Source organism: Girardinichthys multiradiatus, chromosome 12 (genome assembly GCF_021462225.1).
Source record: "Girardinichthys multiradiatus isolate DD_20200921_A chromosome 12, DD_fGirMul_XY1, whole genome shotgun sequence".
NCBI lineage: Eukaryota > Metazoa > Chordata > Actinopteri > Cyprinodontiformes > Goodeidae > Girardinichthys > Girardinichthys multiradiatus.
In genome coordinates this window covers 32687478-32709996 of record NC_061805.1, presented here as the reverse complement: position 1 = coordinate 32709996, position 22519 = coordinate 32687478, and the positions used below count along the sequence as shown (strand labels likewise).

The 22519-nt window shown below is 41.7% G+C and overlaps 1 protein-coding gene across 2 annotated transcripts in view; it reads left to right on the top strand.

Annotated features, from left to right (window-relative positions):
• Positions 1–22519, top strand: part of fam222aa (family with sequence similarity 222 member Aa) — a 65308-nt gene that overhangs the window by 20946 nt on the left and 21843 nt on the right. The window contains exons 2-3 of one of the 2 annotated variants that reach the window (XM_047381308.1): positions 14179–14325; positions 14502–14644. In XM_047381308.1, coding sequence (XP_047237264.1) covers positions 14548–14644 — 97 coding nt within the window. In that variant the 5' untranslated portion in view covers positions 14179–14325; positions 14502–14547. The remainder of the gene's footprint in view (positions 1–14178; positions 14326–14501; positions 14645–22519) is intronic. The other variant, XM_047381307.1, reaches the window with a different exon arrangement.

Genomic DNA, 22519 nt, shown 5'->3' with positions numbered 1-22519 from the left:
GATTGTTTCTTGTCCTTACTGAAAGCATGTAGAAGGTGTTCAAGCATGAAAACAGGAAGCCTGCAGTGTTGTATCTTAATGGCTTATGTTGCAAGCGAGAGGCAGGCTTTTTTTTACCGGCCTCACTTCTCCCTGGTTTACCCCACCAAACTTCCTCAACAGAATTTCCACTTTATGCATGCTATTTTTTTAATTATTATTAAAAGCCACCTTATTTGCATTGCTTAGCTTCTCTGAAGCTCAACTGATTTTCTTGCATCACTGCTTTCAAGGAGCACAGATTGCTGAATTAGTTCTTTGTTCTGTGATTTGCTTTAGTTATTACAGGTAGAGAGCTGCCCTGATCCAGATACCCTAACAGACTATGGAAAAAGCTCTGCGGTTATTAATGTGGTGCAGAAAGTGGATTTAAAAAGCCAATAAAAATTGAAATCCTTATGAAGCTTATATGGATCTCAAGCTCTGCCTCAGAGGTAAATTCCTCGCCTTTTTGATGTAATGGTTGCCTGTTTATGGAATAAATCCAAGGAGCTTAATCGATCATCTCCATGGAAAGGTCAAGTAGAGAAGCTTTGGTGTTTGAAGTGCTTATCCCGTGGAGGAGTGCCAGAAATGTGACACCTCCTTATGAGTGGGCGGTGGCAGGCAGATTAGTGACGGACAGGGTGGCCCAGGGGGATGATTTAGGGAGATTCAGCTCTAAATACTCTGTGTATCAGAGAGGGAGAAACTATAAGCTGCCTTCTCCCAATCCGTATTTTCAACAGAAAAGCATATTAATAGATTAAAATGAAAATTTACAGAAAAAAGGTTGAAAAAGGGAAAACAGAAGGGTCAAAGCTGTTGCTGAGACAAACAAAAGCTCCTATCCACTCCATAAAACGATGCTTCATGATTCTTGAAAGGAGGTTCGGTTAAAAGTAGAGATGCACTGATCAGGCTTTTCCTGGCTCATAACAATTTCTGTTTTTCTTTAAGGCCTGATCTGCTGGTTCAGATTTTATTCTTCTAAGAAATATAGCACATATAAAGAGAAAATATGCTGCAGCTTCTTTGGTAGATATAGCAGTTTTGAATCCAAGAGAAAAATGTAAGATTAACAGGATTATCAATGTATGTGCTTAACTTATACTCACCTGCAGTAGATACATTTCTTGCTATCTCTGTTTAGTATAGATATAGATTAGCTGGTCCAGCAAACACTATTTTATGAACTTTTAAACCATTGTGTTTGCATTGGAAGATTATTTACGACGAAGATGTTAATTATTTACTCATGAAATGGAGGCTTCAGAGGTGATGTGCCAACAACGTTTGAACAACTGAGGAAGGAACAATTTAAGGTTTTTTTTGTGAAAGAGTAAGGCAGTGTAAAGATTTTTAAGGTATCATTCAGTTAATCGTCTTTGATATATTTAGCTTTTTTCAACACTTTACTTTTATATCAGAGCTACTCTAACAAAAAATACCTCACATGTTCCCTTCTCCGTACATGTTTCTTACAGGAAGATAATTTTTAGTAGACTGCCTCCTTCCTCTCTTTCACATGTAAATATTCATCAGTCTCTGTGAAAAAAGCCTCTAGGACCAACTAACTTGGATTTATGCTGAATGAAGTTGCCAAGTAGGGCTGCACAATATATAATAAATGTATCATCATGACAGATTCACTTGAGCAATATCAACATCACAAAGAAGTGCTTGGACCTGAATAAATAATTGATAGTGATGCATCAATTAATCATACAGTGATTGAACTTTGCAGTTTTCATTTGATCGTTTATGACCGGTGATTAGCAGGTGAGACTTTCAATGAGTTAGCAAATAAAAACCAGATCAGACCTAACATTAGGTCATTATATATGTACTGTACATTAAATCTTTGTATACTAATGACATATTTTGTAATGCAAGCCATTTGAGCATTTAAAAATGTTTTAGAGTGGCATTAGGATTTTTTGTGAGTCCTTAACAATCTGAATTGCCATGCAACCAGGTTGTTTCATTGTCAAAACAGCAGCTGTAAAATGTTAAATTACACTAGAATGGAAATGAAATCCATTTCATTTCAGTATATGCATAGGCTACTCACCAGCTTGAATCCAAGTCTGCAGGAACCCAAAGCAGGCAGACATCAACAATCCTATATTTAAGTATTTATTCATTACAAGTCTTACCGACATTTTAACATTAAACAACATTATCGCATGTTTTCCTGATATTGAAGAGCCCTAAAGTCAAGACTTATCTATGACAGATAAGATGTTAACTGCTTGTAACCTTTTAACATAACATGCCTTAAAAAAGCATGAACTACCCCTGTAATGTTGCTCGAGGTTACCAGTTGGTCTCATCCCTGTGCAGTCAAATCTAATCTGGGTTGGGTGGCTGTGGGCAGCATGTGTGCTCAGAGTTGAAATAGGGCTTTCTCTGCCTAATCCTCTATCCAGGGATCACTCAGTAGGGTGAAGACAATTACCAGACTGCTTTCTCATGCTAATGAAATCTCTAACTAGATCTTACAGAAAGAGGAAAAAATAGATAGAGAAGGAAGAGAAGCTGGGACAAAGGCGCAGAAAGATGACCCGTCCAGAATAGGTTTTTAGATTACCATTTAATTATTGATAGTCAGCCAGGTGTAAGGGTCTAGGCTCAGAATTAGGGGAGCATTTTCTAGCAAAGAGACAGGTTATGAATTTATTTTGGTGTGTGTATTAGGGGTCAGAAATTTGCTGAGACAGGACTTATGTCACGGACATATCAGCGGCTAAACTAACCTGCCTTTCACCTTTTTATCAGCTGCCTCCAGCAAGGTGTCTGGAGTGGTTTTAAATTGCATTAATATGCAGGAATTTATAGATCGGCTCCCTTGGCATTTCTACAGGGAGGGGAAGAGAGTATTACGTTCCCCATCTGCACTAATTACTGGGTCTTGGCAGTGCTACCTGTCTCTTGTGAAGGACAAACCAAGACACCCAAGTGCATGCAAGCTAAAGGAGCTCATCTGCTAAGGAGTCTTTTATAAGAGAGATGTCTCAGAGGACTTTTTACTTGATGTTTGATGCCTTGACTACTATTAAAACTTCTCTGCTGGCAAACATCAATAAATTAAAAGACTCTTTTCAAGTTCTCTCATCTAGAGCTATCTAGAAAAAAACTAACAAGGTTTCCACCTGATTGTAGCAATCATTTCATGTGCATGAGAACTGTGGTAATGTGTCAGAATTGTGTAATATGAATAAATATGGACATAAACACCTTGGACAGGTTGGTCAGCTTAGAAATCAATTTTTGGGGTCAGCAAATTAAACAACTAGCAATGATAAGATTCAAAAATCATTGAAAAGGAAGTGATAATTGATCTACACAAATACAATGACATCCCTGAAATGGTCAGGCTAGCTTGTTTTTATCTGTCAGCTTTCTCAGAAAATATTTCCCATTTAAATCATCTCAGTTTCTTTTCACCATTTCTTGAGCCCTGACATCTACACTTTACCTGTTAAACCCACCAACATCAGGGCTTTAACTCATACTTTGCACTGCAGGTAGCTCACTCTCTGTCAGGTTGACAGTTTTTCTGCAGTAAATCTGCATGCATGCGGTAATTCCTCAGCCTGCAGTGGGCTTCTCAGGTTCCCGTATTTGTCTGTCATCCTGTCAGAGACACTTCTTGGATCACTGCTGCACAAACATTTACTTATGTTTGCGCCATCTGTGTCTTTAGCCAGCAGGTGATTACCAACTGCAGATTCACCTCCCACTCTGCCCAACTGGATTCCCTATGCTTGCATGGCCAAAGCCAGTTTTCCAGAGGGAGAGGGATGGCAACATCTGGAGTAAATAGAAAGACTGCTGAGTCTGAGTGATTAAAAGTACAGTAAAGAGACTATACAAAGGGTTTTGTGTTCTGTTATGTTACAGCCACAAACATTAATTTACTGTATTTAATTTAATTTTATGAGACAGACAATGACACTGTAATCCATGACACTGAGGTGAATGAAAAGAATGCATAGTTTTAACATTTTTTACGAATAAAAAGAAAAATGTGTGGCATGCATTTGTATTCCTCCCCCTTTTCTCTGATACCCCTAAACGAAAATGCAGTGCATCCCAGTGGGGTTAAGCTATGACACAGCAATATTTTGCTGTTCAATCATACCTTTATATGATAGCATATTTATAGTATATTTGCACACCTTCTAAGACATGGCTGTCCTCCTTAACTGACAGGTCAGGAGAGCATTACTCAGAAAAGCAGTTAAGAGGCTCTAACTCTGCAGGAGCTGCAGACACCCACAGCTCAGGTGGAAGAATCTGTCAACAGGACAGCCATTAGTCATGCACTCCACAAATTTAGCTTTTGTGAAAGACTGTCAAGAAGTTTGCCACTGTTGAAGAAAAGTCTTAAGAAATCATGTTTGTCATTTACCACAAGCCATGTAGAAGATACAGCAAAGATGTGACAGAAGGTGCTCTGGTCTAGGGCTGCACAAATATATATAAATATAAATGTTAGAACAAAACAGCTGGAATTCAAAATATTCTGACCAAACACTTGCCTGTGTAATTTATAGTCATTGGGATAGAGGCTCAGAGCAGTAGATGCTTACACCTGACACATATGATTGTGCCCAATATGATACATGTCACAGAGTGTGTAGAAAGGAACATGTGACTAATGTTATCATCGCAACATTAATTAATAATATTGCCATCTCATGGTTTTAGAATTTTATGCAGCCATTGTCTGGTCAAAGGAGGCCAAGATATTGCCTTTTTATACACCTAAAATGCAGGGAAAACACTAACATCATCCTAAACTCGCCATCCCCACTGCCATACATGGCAGAGGCAGCATCATACTGTGAGAATGCTCTTCTTCAGCAGGAACAGGAAATCTGATGAGAGTTGATGGAAAGATTGCTGCAGCTGAAAACGAAGCAATCCTGAGAGGAAACCTGTAGATACTTCATAAAACCTGAGCTTGGGACATTGTTTACCTTCTGGCAGGACGATATACAGCCAGAGCTACAGTGGTTCTGATGAACGTAAATTACTGTTCACAGACTCTTACCATCCAACCTGTGTGAGCTTGAGCTATATTGCTTTATTGTCTCTCGTTATTCAGAGCTGGTAGAGACATACTCCAAAAAACACTTGCAGCTTTAATTTTAGCAAATGGTGGTTTGACAGAGAATTGACTCAAGAGGGCTGAATACAAATGCACACAACACTTTTCAGATTTTGTTTGTGAAAATGTTTGAAACCTATGAATCATTTCCCCCCCTTTTTATAATTATATGGTACTTTGTGTTGATCTGTCACAACGAGCCTCAAGAAAATACATTGACAAAATGTGGAAAAGTTTAAACGGTATGCACAGCATGTGAAGGAAAATGTTTGTTACCATTTCCTACTAGTTGAGCTCTGAGTACATGTGTCATCTGCTCTTTTTCAGTCCTGATATCAAGCGGAGCAAAAATGGCTTTGTCACACTTGAGAGATATCGAATGAGATCAGTGTCAACATCTAGACGGTGCACTATTTGATTGCCTTGTGGGCCTGGCAACACACTAATCTTATGCATGACTGACTATTGGATCTGTGACATCTTCCAGTAAAAGACAGCAGAGTCGTCATTTGGACCGAGGGAATCTAGGTCACCACAGGTCGTGCAGAGGGTGGTGTTTGGACTTCAATTCAATTATTTCCCATTGATTTATTGGACACCTGTCTATAAACACACATTTCTGGGCAGGAGTGTTTTACACAAAGGTTTTCTCTTTCTTCTTCCCTGTTCTCTCGCCTGCTTATTCTATTCTATCATAAACTGACATAAGCCTTTCTTTGAAGTTCAGGAGCCAAAGTAACGAGGAATGACGGCACAACAAACAATGAACAAAACACGCGCACACACCAGGAGAGAGACAATGAGCAGTTTTTAATATTCAAGCGAGACGCCATAGGATGGGTTGAGAACCAGTGTTTTATTGTTGTTGCGTTAAGCCATGAAAGGATGTGTCTGGGACAATATAGAATTGTGTCACATTGGGATAAGAAATTCAGCAATATCAACAATGCTTTACAAATGGTGTGTAAGAAGGTTTACCGTGGAAAATATAAATCTTACTGGGAAAAACAGAAAGCACAGCTTGTTTCTCACATTTGGGTGAAGCTATAGCGGGAGGAGCTGGTGATTTATCTGGAGTCCTTTCTGGAGAGCAGTCTACACAGAAAAATGTAGAAAAGGAAAGAGACTTTGTTTTCAAACTTTATTGTTTTCAGAGGTTTTAAAATGTGAAACCAGTCATCCATCCATCCATCCATCCTCCCTCTTCCTGTAGTTGTTAAATCCTTTCAGGGTGCGGGTACCTAACAACCCACTTGAAAGGGCAATTCAGAGTGACCAGTTATCCTAAAATTGTTGGTATTGGACCGTGTGAGAAAGCCAGAGTACCCTGAAAAATGACCTCTGCAGGGCAACACTGCTAACACTTGCTTCACCATGCAGCACCATCATTCACGTCATGTTATATTGAGAATCACAATACAATAACAAGAGCTCCTTTGAAAGCAATCATGATATCGAGTCTGATGCATTCTAATAATTCACATGTATGTTCATTAACAAACCAATAATAAACTGGGATTTGAAGGATCTGTATTTAATCATGGGAAATCTAGTCCAGATATTTAAGTAGTATACATTTTTTCATATCTTTACATCACTGCTTAATCAAAAGCTGGCTGGGTTCAGCACTGTGTTATTTCATGATTCGCGAAACAAAATTAGAAAACTCATCTAGGTGCATTTTTTGTACAATCTATTAAACCGAGTGTGGGAAAGAGTTATAATTATGAAACAAATTTAGTAAATATTGAGGGAACCCTGAGACTGGACACATTTCCCCTCTAAGTGCTCATCCTACTAAATATTCCACAGTGTAAAAATCTACTTTAAATGCTGATTGATCTCACAACTATAATTTTTTTGGAGTTGTAACTTTTTAAATCTCCACCTTTTGCATTTGTAAAAGTTTCAAACTTAATACCTGATTGCTGTGTTCATAGATGCAGCAGTTTGCTATGAAGTCAATTAGTACTAATTTCTATTACAGGGCTGACATTAGTCTAGACAGGCGTGTTTTGATTAGAGATGACAGACGACTCACTGTGATTGGACTGCCAGACATTCCTCACCCTTCATCCCATGGGTGAAGCTATTGAAGCTGACTTGAATATGGAAAGCTAGCAGATGAGTGTTTTTGCCAAGCTGCCCTTCATCTGCAGAGAAACATGTTATAAAAACGACTTCTCGGCACGCAGGGCTGTATAAGCCGCCATAATACTGACATGCAAACAGTACATCACGTATATATTTATAATGCTTAGCTGTCAATATGCTTTTCCAGCACTGTATATCATGGCAATGATGTCCAAACTGTGGGCCTTTTGCACACAATGGCCTTTTGTTGTGCAGGTTATTTATTGTGCTGGTGTGAGGTTGTGCAGAGCTGGTGGGTGAGTGCATCCAGGGCTTCAATTGTAAGGGAATCAGTGGCCCTTGTTTGTGAAGCCGTGACGGTTTGTTAACAATGTCTTTTTTATGTTCCAGAGACTGTTGCCTGTTGGCAAACGTCCCCTCTGAATTTTTGTTTGTGTGCAATTTCGTTGTTGGCTGTATGTGGACCGGGGTCGGCTAGCATAACCCTCTCATTGTGTCCCCCCCATCTAAATAGAGCAGTTTTATATCAGGCACATGCACACATTTAATGTGTGGGTGTTTTGAATATACAGTATGAGCGCAAATTATTTAGCGCTGCTGTGTGGAAAGTGCAGAGCTGAAATGGGCGGTGGGGTGCTGGGGGGTTCCTGCTGGTCCCTTCCTAATGGAGGCTTTCACTCTGCCTTCATTCATGTGACGGTATGGTGACAGAGAAGGGGGAGCTGGGGATTAACAGGGTAGAGGCAGTGCCTTGTTAAAGAAACAGAAAGGGTTTGAGTGTGTCGATTGGATTAACTTGTTTGGGCTTATTAAGAGGGGAGACACAGCAGCTTGTTAAAAGCACTGCATGGGGCGTCCCATTGTGAGACGGCAGGGTCACCATTCAGTTGGGCTGAAACCACGCCCCAACGCATTATGTAGGCTCTCTGCCAGGCTCCTAATACTTGGAAATTGAAGCTTGACTTATAGTGATTTTATGTAGAACATTACATTATATTTTCTATATGAGTATTTATGTTTCTAATCTGGCATAGGGAAAACAGCTTGAAGACTGAAGTTCCTAATAAGAAGAGAGGTTTTAGTGCTCTACATGCAACACCACCCTACAGAGAGAAGAACATGGATATTGGTTGATTCTAAGGATGCACCAAAAAACCTAAGGGCGACCAGAATCAGCGCATTTTCAGTTTGAGTGGCCGGTCAGAAACTCAAATACCTTTTTTTTTTTTTTTTTTTTACTATCAGGTCTAACCGGTTATGCTGACACCACTATTACTTACTGGAGAAGACCCAGTGTTAGGTATTTCAATATCTGTGAGGTGTTTCACAATGAAGTCAGAAAAAGTACAGAAGATGTAAGACACTACTTTAAAAGAAACTATGTTTTCTAAGACATTTCAAGACATTTCTGTGATTCAGGCTGCAAGGGAGAGGGAGAGAGACTTTTTGCAGGTAACAGGAAGCCTGAACTGGTTTCAGGTTTGTAGCTGAAAAACTGTATAAAAAGAGATCAGAAATCGGACCCAACATTCTGACTGATGCATCTGTAGTTGACTTTATTCAAAATTATTAATATTTTGCAAATATCTATGTAGTAGTGAACCAACATTTTAAACTTTTTTGAAGGAAATTATTGCCACTTTTGGCAATTCTTCTTTAATTTATGCAAACTATAAAATCATTTATGACTGAAATATCTGTGAGCACACAAATTCTTCTGTGCTTGGCTAAGTTGTAGAAATACTTTTATGCACAAAGTGTTGCAGACAAACATTGCTGAAAGTTGCTATAGCACACCAGCAGATAACAACAAATGTGTTGAATCTGTTTTACCAGTTTGCAAAGTAGCTCACACTGCAGAGGGCCTGGCTCCTGTGGTCCTGTCGAAAATAATAAGCTAGTTTTTTGTCTTAAAAAAAATGCTTGTGTCTACCGCAATCTGTGGGATAATCAAATGCCTTCTCTCCTTGTTACAGTCGCCTGCAAGGTTGTCCCTGAGAGCAATAATTGGAATATATGGCAATAGCACAGTGAGCGTAACCACATTCCTTCTGGCGATGAGAAAAAGAGCACTTGCCTGAGCTTAAGAAGCTGTTATACATTTAAAAAACTGTAAAGATAATTTAGGTGAGGAACAAGACAAATGAAATAGACATAAAAGTTGCCTGATTGCCAGGGCAACCTTCATACTTTAGCCTTAAACACTGATGTTGGTTGCAGATACACAACTATGAGGAGACTTCTGCATGATGCATGAAAACCAAATCTTTATTTAGTAACTGTTCATGTGAAACCAAAAGGTACTACAGTTAATATCATCTGCCATACTCTTTCACCTGAAACATGTGTACCTCAGACACCTCACACACACACACACACACACACACACACACACACACACACACACACACACACACAGCGTTTGTCACCCATGACCACTCTTTTCCACCCCGCACTTGGCAGGATGCTTATCTGAGTAGACAGCTTTAGGTGCAGAGAGCCATGTCTTCTGATCTCCTCTGCAGTTTATGAACCTTTTAACTAAGAAATAGCCCTCTGCCAAGCCCACCGCCTCTTGATTCCAGCTAATTCCCTCATCTTGAGGGACTGATCCTCCCGCCTCCATTGCAAACCCTGCAGCGGCATTAGCAGAACGGGGATGGAGCCGATAGACATCCTAGCTTTTGAGATATCTATGCTAGTGGTGTAATAGGAGAACTGGTGGATTTGATGTGTGAGTGAAGTGCAGGTGCTGTTTCTGAGCACTGGGTGTGCATGCACACACACACATATGCACTCAGAAAGCCCAGTACCTTCACAGAGATTGACCTCGGTAAGACGGGCTGTTTTCAGGGCAGCTGGGTGATGGGTCACAGGCGTTTGGTTTCGGGGATAATTTCCTGCCACTGATGGACATCTGCTAAGTAGCACAATAACCTAATGGGAGGAGATGGGGGGAAAAGGGGGACATGACAAACAAGCTGAAGACTTGCTCCTTTTACCTCGCTCTTAAAGGCAATAATAGCAGTAAATTGGTTCCCGAAATTGAATTGAAAAAAAGAGCCAGTCTCCTTTAGCAAAGTATAATGCCGCCGAATACATTTGGTGCACAGCAAATGGAGAAAAATGGAGGGTAGTTACACGATTGTCTTTCATTTCAGGGAGGGGAAAAGTGTGCTGGCATCCCTCCCCCACCACCTCCCAGCCCTCCCCGTTAAGACCAGCTTTTAGTCTCAGTCTCCACCACGTGTCTGCTTCCCCTCTCTCAACCGCTATCTTTGAACAAATGGACTGTGAGGAAGGGCTCGTTGGGAAATTAGTATCCTTGCAGAGAGAACACAGAGAAAGGATTATATGAATAGCCAGTAATGAGCTCAAAGTACCAGTGTGTTTGGGCCAGGGCTGCCTGTGTGCGAGAGGAAATGGCACTGTGAGCGACCTCTTTTTTTTTTCCTGAGCACCTGGCGAGACATAGAGTGGTCCCTCTTTTCCATCTGCAGCGTATGTGTGTGTTAAAGAGAGAGAGAGGGTGAACTGAGGCTGTTTGGAGATTTAATTTGCTTAGATTTTTCAGGGAGATGCATTTGAGTGCTTTTCTCACTGTCACTTTGTGCTAAAAGTGTTGTTTTGTGCTGCTGGTGACAGGCTTTAAAAATGCTCACGTGACTTCAGGTGTTAAGTGCATCGAAGCAGCCTCAGGGTCCAGGGTCAACCATAATGTCCTAAGAAGACAGTTTTATAAAAAACAGAGCCTAAAAAACATATTTTGCATGTTATTTGCATGTTTTTAGGTCTTGCTCCTGATCTTTAACTATTAAACCCAAGGAAATCATTCTACTGTCGTACAGCAATTAGATGTGCTTGTCTGCCATACTTAATTTTGGGATATATTACTCAAAGACAAGCCAAGCAAAATGGTTGTAGTAAAGATTTGGTATTTGTAATCAGGGGATGTAAAAACCCTAACCTACAGCTTAGAATTATAGTATCTAATTTCAATTTATGTGCAAAGTTTGAGAATAAATTAAACACTAGTTTTTGTCATACTAGTTTTGCAGCAATATTAAAAATAACAGTAAAATCATGATCATGATTGCCTAGTCATTGGGGCAAAATAACATTTCTAAATAGATTTGTATTAGTTTGAACAAATTTTGCCAAGAACAACCAACGTTTAAAAAAATACTACAATTAGAAACTAGATACAGTTTTCAAGAATCCAGTCAGTCACACCCAAGTTGGGAGCCTTTTAGTTACATGTAAAAAAATAGTGGAATTATCTATTTATTTGGTGCTAACCAATATAAGCAATACAAGTTAATAATAATGTACAGTATTCCTCCATATTTTATGCCTTCAAACACAAAACATCATATTCACATGTATAAATATATATATATATATATATTTTACAGCACTTTAGGTGCCAATGGTGTAATGAGATACAAGTTATCATTTTACTGGCAGCATTCGCTACACTCTATATGGACACAGCCATTTTGGATCCTGTACTCATGGTTTCTCTGTCAGTCCCGTATTACTATTTTAGCTGCCCTGATGAGCAGAGGCAGACCTCCGGCTGTAGTACCAGTAGTCCAAGGAATCTGCCAAGATGGCAACAAGTTGAACACAGAAATTAGACCTTTCTGAGGACCGCATACATGGCTAAAAGTTAACTTACTTAGCATTAGGTGCTACTTTGTTCTTCTATTTTAGCTCTTTCCTCATCTGTTGTGAGCTGATAGTTGACAAACCGGCACATTATTGCCCAGTAGGAAGCTGTTGTGAAAAATGTACATCTCTGGTGTGTTTTTTAGTCCAAAAGAAGCATAATCTGGGTTCACCGCAGGAGTCAGCTGCACACTGTGATGCAGAGATGAGATTTACGACAGTTTAAACGGAGACAGATCTTCGAGATCCATTTCTTTGAAAGAGCTGTTAAAATTCTTATTATCTTATTTTTAAGTAGCTAGCTTGGGCTAACTTATTTTAATCAATAAAAGAAGTGACCGATATATTGTTGTCTTTTAGAGGCACCACCTGCTTACTTCAAATGAAGCATATTGCCTGTCCCGCTTAGATTGCTGCGAAGTAGGAAATCATACGAAGGCAGTGTGGACAACACACATGACGCTGTTCAATGTTTGCATGTTAAAATGGTACTGGATGTGTACTCTGCTGCGCTCCTTCCCTTGTACCTGTGCTCGGTCTCACTCAGTGGACGAGCAATTCAGCTGTGACTTGGTACCAATTATTTTTGTTAAATAACCGCTCGACAGATTCGATGCTCTAGCACTTGGTTCAGCAGACCACCACCGGTACCGGTTTTTGCCTGATTGGAATGCTGTGGTTCAGCTGGGCCAAAATAATTATTAGATCAGTCTTTGAACTTGCAAAAGTATGTGGAGTTGTTTTATACTTTGCACTTTGATCAAATGCAGGTACATTATGTCATTTGCGGAGCTCTTTTGATTCAATGCTTCAAAATTTATGACCATTTGCAGCAGTGTTCTGCATTTGTATAGCCTTTAAAAGAGCAAGAAGAGCAGCCAGAGCTGTATGAGCTGCCATTAATTCATCCTGTAATCACTGCAATTGTTTTCTTTCATAATACAATGATAATCTATGAACGCCAGTAATGGACTGATGGCAGGTGGCTAAATGTTCGTTTAGTGATTCACTGAGAAAATAAATAGCAGAGGACTAGGCTGTGACATGTGCGTGTGAAATACTTTTTCAATAGTCTGCCACGCATCGTAGCCGGAGACTGAAAGCACAGATGAAATATTTGCCTCTGCTCTGTGTTTTAATATGGGAGGAGACCAGCTTAGATGGAAGCAATAGTGGTTCAGTCTCTTTTTTCAAATCCATCAGTTTGGAAAAAGAGACTCACACGCAGTCAGAGCTGAGATTAAAGCCACAACCCATTTTTTTCCCTTATAAATAATAATAATAATCATCTTTATTGGTCATTGCACATGTACATTACAACGAAATTTGTCCTCTGCATTTAACCCATCCCTATAGGGAGCAGTGGGCTGCCATTGTGCGGCGCCCGGGGAGCATTCTGAGGCTAAGGGTCTTGCTCAGGGACCCAGAGTGGTAATCTGTGGGATACGAACCTGGCCCCTTGTGTCCCCTCTGGAACACAAACCTCCTGTTCTAACCACTAGGCCCCCCCCCCGCCCAAATGTGACCAATGTCTTCTGTAGGTGAAACTGGGCTTCAGTGAAAGCATGCAACAAGACACGCTGACTAAACAATAGAGGAGTAATTCTGGATTGTTATCTTAGAAAAACACTCTCTGGGCTTAAATAGTTGCTTCGGGTGCTTTTATCTGCCATATAGTGCAAGTGGAAGACTTTGTAATCAGTCATCATTGTGTTATGTGACACAGCGATGCTCCTGATGAATGATAGCCTCCATGGTTTCTGATTGTTCAGGGTTGTTATTTAGCTTTCTTTCATATATATATTCATATTTATATCTGACCACGTCCTGTGTTTCCTCTGGGAATGTGATGGGCTTTTTGAGAGGAGACCAGTCGCCTCTGCCTCCCTGTTCCTGAGTGACGGTGGCGGTGGGAAGGAGAGTTGGAGATTTATGGCCTAGAGGGAGATTGATTAGTGCCGTCACTAGCCCTGATATATGGTTGGCAGTCTCTCCCCTCCCATCCCATTACATCTGCTCACATACACGCACTTTCACATGCAACTGTACAGTTCAACACATACATACAGACACAGCTCGGGGGCCCCAGGCCTTCCTTGACAGTCCCCCAGAGCTGTTGCATGTTAAGTCGTAGCAGACAGACTGCTGTTTTCTCAGCACTACCTTTTCTTTTTTTGCTCTCCTTAGAAACGCCATCAATCACCACATCTACACTGCCCTGGAAAGAATGTGGCCTGATGTGGCTGAGTGTTGCTATTTTCTATGTTATTCTGTAGGTTTGTTTGGGGCATGGTTTCACAGACAGGAGATGCGGTTGAATGGCTGTGTGGATATGCTGTTTGAAGCTGCAGAGTGACTGCTCTGGACTCTGCTCTGCTCCTGTGTCTACAGTGTCCACCCACCCCCACTTCCACACTTTGCAGGTGTGTGTTTATCATTCAGCACACAGAGCTGAGAGGCAGGCAGCTGTAGCTATGCTTCCCAATTAAATCCTCGGTGAGAAGGCCCCTGATGGCTTGCCAGACCAGGCCGTGCACAGCTTTGACCTCGTATCTAACTCTCTTTAACGTCCTTCCCTGTTTTTCTCACCCTGCCTTAGGTTGTCCGCAGAACTCCCCCGGCTGTAGTACTGTGCCCACCTCGCCATGCTGGCCTGTCTGCAGAGGAGGCAGAATCCTCCACCCCAGCACCCAGTGTGTGCCAGCAAGACCTTGGAGCCGCCGCAAGTCCTTGGACGGAAATGTAAGTTAACGGCACGAGGGAGTGGTGGAGGTCAAGTGTTCAGCTCTCCTCCAGCTAAATAATGAGAGACACCTATGTTTAGGGTTCCTACACAGTCTGAAAAAGTCTGGAAAAATTTGGTATTTGATTTCAGTACTTTCCGGGTCTGGGTAAGTACTTCCTTGTATCCTACCTTACTTTCTTTCCTTCCTTGTGTTTGTCCTTCCTTCTTTCCTTCCTTGTGTTCTTCCATCTTGCTTTCCTTTTTTCCTTCCATCCTTTCTTTGGTCCTTCCATCATTGTGTCCTACATGCCTTCTTTCTGTCTTTCTCTCCTTTCTTTCTACCTTCATTCCTTCCTAATGTGATTTCTTTCCTTATTTCTTTTCATCCTTCCCTGTCTTCCCTGTGTCTTTCCACCGTTCTTTCCTTCTCTCCACACTGTAAAAATACCTGTCATAAAGTCATGTGGAATTTTAGCATTTTACATTTCACAAGGAACTTAAGGACTGAGAAATCTGGAAAAGCCTGGAGCTTCCTCTTGACAGATGTGCAGGAACCCTGTGTGTTTGTCATTTGTATTTAATCTGCTGCTCATGTTGAATGATGGAAGTCAGGGGTTAACCCAGACAGTGAGGTGAAAGAAAAGTTTCCATTGTTGTCCCATTGTTCCCTCACCTCTCTCTGGAATTCTAAATTAAAATTTTATTCAATTTGCACTTAGACCTTGGATTGCCGAGTTGTTTGGCTACTCATTATGGGGGAGGCTGTTTAACACTGCTGATTGTGCAGTTGTGACAACAGAGCTGAACAGACACTGTTTAACGTGCCTCACTGGCCCTGCTGACCCTGAGGGTCTGTAAACATTTACAGTGTCTGGCCCTGGCCGTGCTGGCCTCATCTAAAGCGTGGCAGCTGCTGTGCATGTTCCCCGAGCACCGTCCTCTGTCCGCTCACAAAATGGTGTAAAGGGACAAAGGTGGACAAAGTGAGGGTGGAAAACTGTAAAAGACCTCACAGAGCTAGCTCTAACCAGTTTGGGATTAGAGAGAGCTGCAGCTTTCAGGAAAGTACATTTCTCCTTAACTTAAAAGCCGTTTTAGAACAGCACCTTTTTAATAAGTGAGAGAACGGTTAATTTTCTCCATATTCAACAATCCTTGAACATATAACAGCTGTTGTTTATGTGGCAAATCCACGAGCTCCTTCAAGTTGATTACAAATCCTTCTGGAGGACACAAGAGCTAGAATCTTGCCGTTTTAACCAAAACTTACAGAGGATGTGTGAGAATAGCAGGATCTCTGCAATCGACCAACACAAAGTACCATACATGGCTTTCAAAGTTTATTACTGCTAAAACTAAGTATGGCGTACATTTTTTGTTGTCCCCCCATTCTCAAGTCTTTTACATCCTCTAGCAGTCTTTCTTCCAGGATTACCCTGTATTTAGTTCAATTCATCTGACCAGCTTCCATGTCCCTACTGAAAAAAGCGTCCCACAGCATGATGCTGGTTTACCACAATACTCACCCTGGGGATGGTATATTTATGATGCTGTGAAATGTTTACCTGTACATTTAGGGTTATGCATGTATCCCAAAATAAATTCAGGTTTTATTCCATCTGACTGATGCACTTTCTTCCACATGTTTGCTATGCCCTCAACAAATGTTTTCTGTATCTTACTTTTAACATTGGCTTTGTTCTTCCTTCTCTTGCATAAAGGCCAGATTCATAGAGTGCATGACAAATCGTTATCCTTTCAGCAGATTCTCCTACCTGAGCTGTAGATCTGGAGCTTCTTTGCAGGATTTTATTTTGGGGTATCACAGAAAAGGGGGTGAATAAAAATGGAAGCCATACTTTTTATATTTGTATTTGTAAAAAAAAAAAATCCACTACTTATCCTAATAAAACACAATCAGGTTTGTAATTGTAACGTGACAAAATGTGAAAGTGCAAAAGGTATGAATACTTTTGCAAGGCAGTAGATTTATTCGGCTGTAAGAGTAGTTTTTATGGATTGATTCATTCTCAGCTTCTTGCTGGCCAATTAGCTACTTCTCAACTTAAAATCACACTTCAGTAGCCTGTTGTAGGGGCCAGCATCAACAAGGTGACCGTGTGCTACTTATGTCCTCAGATCTGTGGTTGGCTTTTTTCTCATTTCTGTAGGGGTGATCCATAAGGAGCTAAGAAAGAGAGAGGAAACTTAAGAGATTATAAAGCTCTGCGGTCGGTTGGAAGGTTTGGCTCTTTATCTGAGTAAAGGTTCACCCATGTTCACTAATGAAGTTTCAGGGAAAGGTGAACAAAGGGGGGTGGAGACTGACTGTTGAAAATAAAATTAGTAAAGGCAAAAAGAGGGAGGGGGAAGAAGGAGAAATGGAGGAAATCCTCAATAGTGCTCTTAATCGATTCCCTACTTCCAATTTCACAGGATTAGCCCACTTCCTCTCAAGGTTCTTTATTGAGGAGCAGCCAGTGTGAGTTAGGACTCAAATCGATAGAGAAAAAGAACAGTCTCCAGTCTTTCCCCTCCCTCTTACCTACCCTCTATGTCTATCTCCACTTCCCCACCTGTTAAACCTTTTGATTGAAGGACTACTGCAGCGGTCGAGTCCAAGGTTCATAATGAGGATGTTTGGACATAATAGCCTTCTTTCTGTCCTCGGGTGGGAGGGGGTGGTTAGTGTTGGATTTCCACCACTATGCAGTACTTGGCCTCAATAAGGCAATTGTTCATCCAGACCCAGAAGGGGTGCAGAAAAGCAGACGGTGGGTCTGGCTGCTGGACCAGGCAAACTCAGGTCGCCACACAGAGCCGGGTGCTCGTGACAGATTGGTAGTGGCCCAGTTTTTGCCAGAATGGATGCTGGTCATGGGTAAGATGACCCAGGCTGCAGAGAAGAACAGTCTTCAAATAGATGGGAGTGAGACCACAGGAGGGGGATTACCTTGCGGGGAGGAAAGAGTGAGGTGTGCCATTTGCATCTGCTGTCCTTTACTCAAACGTTTTAAGTGTATGTGTGTGTGTGTGTTTGTGTAAGCAGCTGGGATAAGAGCACGAGAAAAAGCTTCTTTTTTTTTTTTAAAGAAAAACCCCTGTATGCAGATGCTGAGTGGCTGCACAGTTCATTGATGCGACTCCCATTAAAAATCCCTCATACCCTCAATAAAAAAGGACTTAACTGGCTCTACCATCAGCTGGAAGCGCTCAGATCGGCTAGCCAGACAATCAATTTCCCCCGAGCGCGCAGAGCTTAGCAGGAGAAACGGGAGGCGGAGAGCGGGATGTTTCCATTATCACAGCCCGCTCAGAGTCTGGGCTTTGAAAGGGGCGGGGTGATGTACTGGAGAGCGAGGAGTGCACTGCACAGGGAGAGAAAGGAGGGAGATAGGGAGAGACAGACAAGTGGAGAAAAGACAGAAGCAGAAAGGGAGACAGGGAACCAGGCTTTTCAGAGAGCTATTGACCGCCTGCCCTTAAAAATATCATATCGGATTAGCCTCGAAGGGGCAGCCTTTTGATATTTTTCCCTTTGGCTGTAGAATTAAAAGGAGTGTAGAGCATTACTTCAATTATAAATCATAGGCACTTGCTTTTTCACTGCACCCAAATTCCACGCATATGTGGCTGTACTCTCCAGCACCAACCCCTGTCATTTTTAATTAAATCCCCGCTTATGGGTGACATTTGTAGCTTCCCCCCACCCCCCATCTTCTACTTCATCCTCCGCTTCATGTCTCCATACTGCTGCCCTAGATGGAGACATGAAAGGCAGAGACGGCAGCGGAGCCAGGGCCTCTCACATTGTCATGCCCCAGAGAGAGGGCACCATCCAGACAGATGAGGGAGAGGCCCTGCAGGGAGAGAGGGGGTGAATGGATGGCACTGACCCCAACCATCCGTAGCCAGTGGCCATCTCCTGTTTTTCACTCATCTCTTCTCTTGATTGTCTCCCTCTGATCTGTGGGCCTCAAGGTAAACATTTCAACTGGAGATGCACCAATCTGAGTTTTTGTGGCCGATTTCGGATCACTGATTTTGTAAAACCACTTCTATAAAAACTATAAATGAAAACAAATTAGTGTTTTTACATTGGTAAGCTATCCTAACAATACAATGTTTATAGTAAAAAACAATAAAAAAAGATTTACCAAAAGCAGCCCACAACAAATACAAATACAGTAAAATCCTCCAGGTTATGGCACAGAGGTACTTATTAATAAAACCCCAAAAAAAAGAATTACAGGTTATCTCATTTACCATTTTAGTGATACACAAAATAAAATGTGGGGAATATTATAAGATATTTTTGTCTAGCCTTCGTTATAATTGGGTGATCATCTTTTAACATGCTTCCACTGGTATTTTGGTATTGAGTCTTTGAGGTTCAGAGGCCTCCTTGCCTTCACCCTTATCCTTTGTTCCCTCCACTGATTCTTTATCAGATTCAAGTCAGTGCTCTGGCCGGGTCACTCCAACACATTAATTATTTCCAGTCAGGAGAAACATGTTAGTCAAATAAAATATAACTTTAAATCTAAATCTCCAAGAGCTCTGGTGGAAAACTAACACTGAACGTCGACCTGAATACAACGTTTCCACTGTGAAACATGGTGGTGCTCTGGAGATGCTTTCCTTTAGCAGAGACAGGGAAGCCGGTCAAACTTAATGGAAAGATGGACAGAACTAAATACAGCACAATAATGCAATATTATCTCTTAGAGGTCAGTAGATCCTTACCTTAACTGTGAGATTTCCAAAGGACTTGGAACAGTTACTAATCTGGCCTGTCCCGTGACAGGCAGAATTGAACTTAAACAAACAGATAAAACAGGGTATCTCTACTGTTATATGTTTAATGTCCTGTAATCCATGTTTAAAAGTAAAGTGGCAGGCTGAGAGAACATCGAGGAATCTGCTTACGTAATTTGTGCTTCTTTTAACTTCATCTTTAAAACCCTCACTGATGCTGAAAATAGCTAACTTTGAATCACCTTCCTGCAGTGGCGACATCCACACAGAAGGGTGTGTTTTTCAGTGCTACCTGGTAGCACTGATCTGTAGCACATTTATTGATCGGATAAAGATCCTATTTCTAGTTTCCAACCAGTTGGTTATCGAGGAGGGCCATTCAAGGGTCTGATCACCAAACAATTTCTCTGTGCATCTTCACTTAAAACCTTTCACCTGTAAGGGAAAGGAAACTTTAACCCTCCCAGCAATGAGTAAGACTGAGGTGGCTGGACAGGAGGCTCCATCAGCCCCCACCTCTACTCCGCCACTCTGCCTCTCCTCTTTGCCCAGACTCCAATTACTCTGCCACATGTCAGCTTAAGAATAACAGGTCCAGAATCTGTCAATTGACTGGCTGATGGAGATATTTCTGCCTGGTTATTTTTCAGATTTCGGCAGATTTTTATTTGTTTAATTCCTTAGCAGTCGCATTTGTGCCAAGATGACATTTTCTCAGAAAGAAGCTGTCACACTGTGTGTGCACATTTTATCTGGGCTGACTGTAGATGCTGCCCGCATGGCTCACTGCTGCTCCCAGATTTGTCCTGTCATTGGTTCAGACTTCAGGCTGAACCAGGTGTTCAAGTCCAAGCACAAACATAGTGACTGGGTATACTTTTAGGATAAAATAACCTCAATCATTTTTTATAAAATCAGAAAGAAACAGGAAAATTTCAGGATGTTTCCTGGTGAATTCAGCCTCCAATCAATTCTGGTGTAGATGTGAATTTATGCCCAATTCTGCCTTGTTGCACACGGTAACAGACTAGCGCACCTGTAGCCATAGCCCTCTGTGACAACAGCCCAGAGGCCCACTGTGCCAATCAGCCAGGTGTAAATGAAATTTCCCACGGAGCCTGATATCCCAGGTTCATTCCATGTCAGGCCGGGTTTAGCCCTCCTAGAGCTTGATCGACAGAGACAACCAGGCCTTGTCACACTCAGCCTCAGGACATGACACAGAGGTTCACCAGGGAATTGTAGTTTTCCTAATAGCCCTGTGCCTCTGCAGGCAGAGGTGCCAGAGCCATTAGTTTGGCCTTGCTTTTTAGCTGCTTCTCTTCCACTAAATCTCGGTAATATGCTCAGGTAACGACTTCCAGCCACCTCTCCTCTACTGTTGTCTGAGACGGTGTGGAACATAACAGCAGAATTAGCTGGCCATATCAGTTTGCGGCACAGCACCTCGACGGCCGCTTTCTGGTTGAAAAAGTGAGAAGGGGAGGGTTTTTTAGATGAATTTTTAAGTGTGGTCACTGGCTGCAGCAGAAGAAATAACAACCTTTACCCTGATTGCTTTGCCAGTGAACTGGGGGAAAAGGAATGGAGAAGGCGAGGGAGAGTGAATCTGCATGCACTTGACCTTTTCCCACTGATTGAATCACCTCATTTCTCACTCCCATTTGAAATTCCACAGGAGGCCCACTGAGACTGTCATTATTCCCCATTCTGCTGACGAGAAGCAGAGGTCAGGAAGTTTTTATGTTAAATGGTGACTGTCGGCTATCCGTAGGATCTATAACTCCCTTCATCGATACCTACTAAGTCAGTTTCACTACAGATTGCTGCAATAGCCACATTTTCATCAGAGTTTTTGATTGTGAAATCCAAGAATTTTAGAGCCACAGTTAGTTTCAGAGAGACAGCTCTCTTGCTGTATTAATCTTGCCTCATCCATAGCAGTCCCTTTCTCCTGTGCTGGCGTCTCAGCGCTGGCACATAGAGAATCATTTCCGGCTTGTGGTGTCCCACAGCGCTATGCCTTCCCTCTGCCCTCCGCCTTCTGCTGCGCATACAGGGGGCCGAGCCATCTCACAGCCCCAAGAGGTGAGCTCAAGGAGGAGGAAGTCTACTGTAGTTTTGGTCACAGCAGGATTTGGGTTCAAAAGCAGGGTTCTTGTTCCAAAGCCTCCAAACTGGCATTTGGACATCCCAGGTGCAAGGCTTCACCACCCTCTTGTTTTCGCCTGCCAGAGCGTGGGGGTGGCTTGGAGGACAGGAGCCACTGTGTGCAGCCTCTTGCTGTCCCACAGGAAATGGCAAACAGGTTGTGTCTTACAGAGCTGAGCACAACATGCTGTGCTTTCTTGGAGAGGTGGTGAGGAGGTGTTGCACGTTTCTGGCAGGGTATTCAGTGATTTCAGTCATCTTGTTTTAAAACCTGAACTAAAATGTTTCTTTGGTCTAAAATTTGGACTTTTAATGTGTGCAATCTCTGACGACTGCAAAATTGAATAGAAAATATACAAGAAGACATGTAAAAGAAAACAAAGTAGTGGCTTTATTCACTGTCCATGCCTTTTTTTGGTTTTTCAATCTGCTCTCATATTGGAGAGGGTTTAGCAGAGAGAAAACATGGGAGTGCAAACTGACCACAACAGTTTATTCACTTCATTATCCCTGTGGGACATTTAACTACACTTTCCATGGTTTGCTCTTCAGCTGTACTCTGCTAAAAGTGATCTCCACATACACCAGCTGTGTCGACATATTGGAATACAAAGATGGTTTTAGGTTTAGGGTGTGTCTTTTCCTGACCTCTTGGTGTAGGTCCCAGCTCTTTTTTTGATGATAATCTAGTCTTTCAAGCACATTTCCTGTTGTCTCTCTGCAAGTTTCTGTCTAATTAAGAAATTCGTTATAGCCATGCAAGCATATAGACATCCCTTTCTACATATTGTATTGGGATGGTGGTTTACCTTCCGACAGGAGGGTGACCTTAGAAGGGACATACATCGTAGGCGTATTAATACTTCTACAAAGTACAGTAAATGTAATATTAAAACTCTTGTTGTACCCTCTAATTGTTTGAAAAAAAAAACTAAAAAATGTCACTGACTTCTTGGTTTAACCCCAAACTTTACTTCATTACA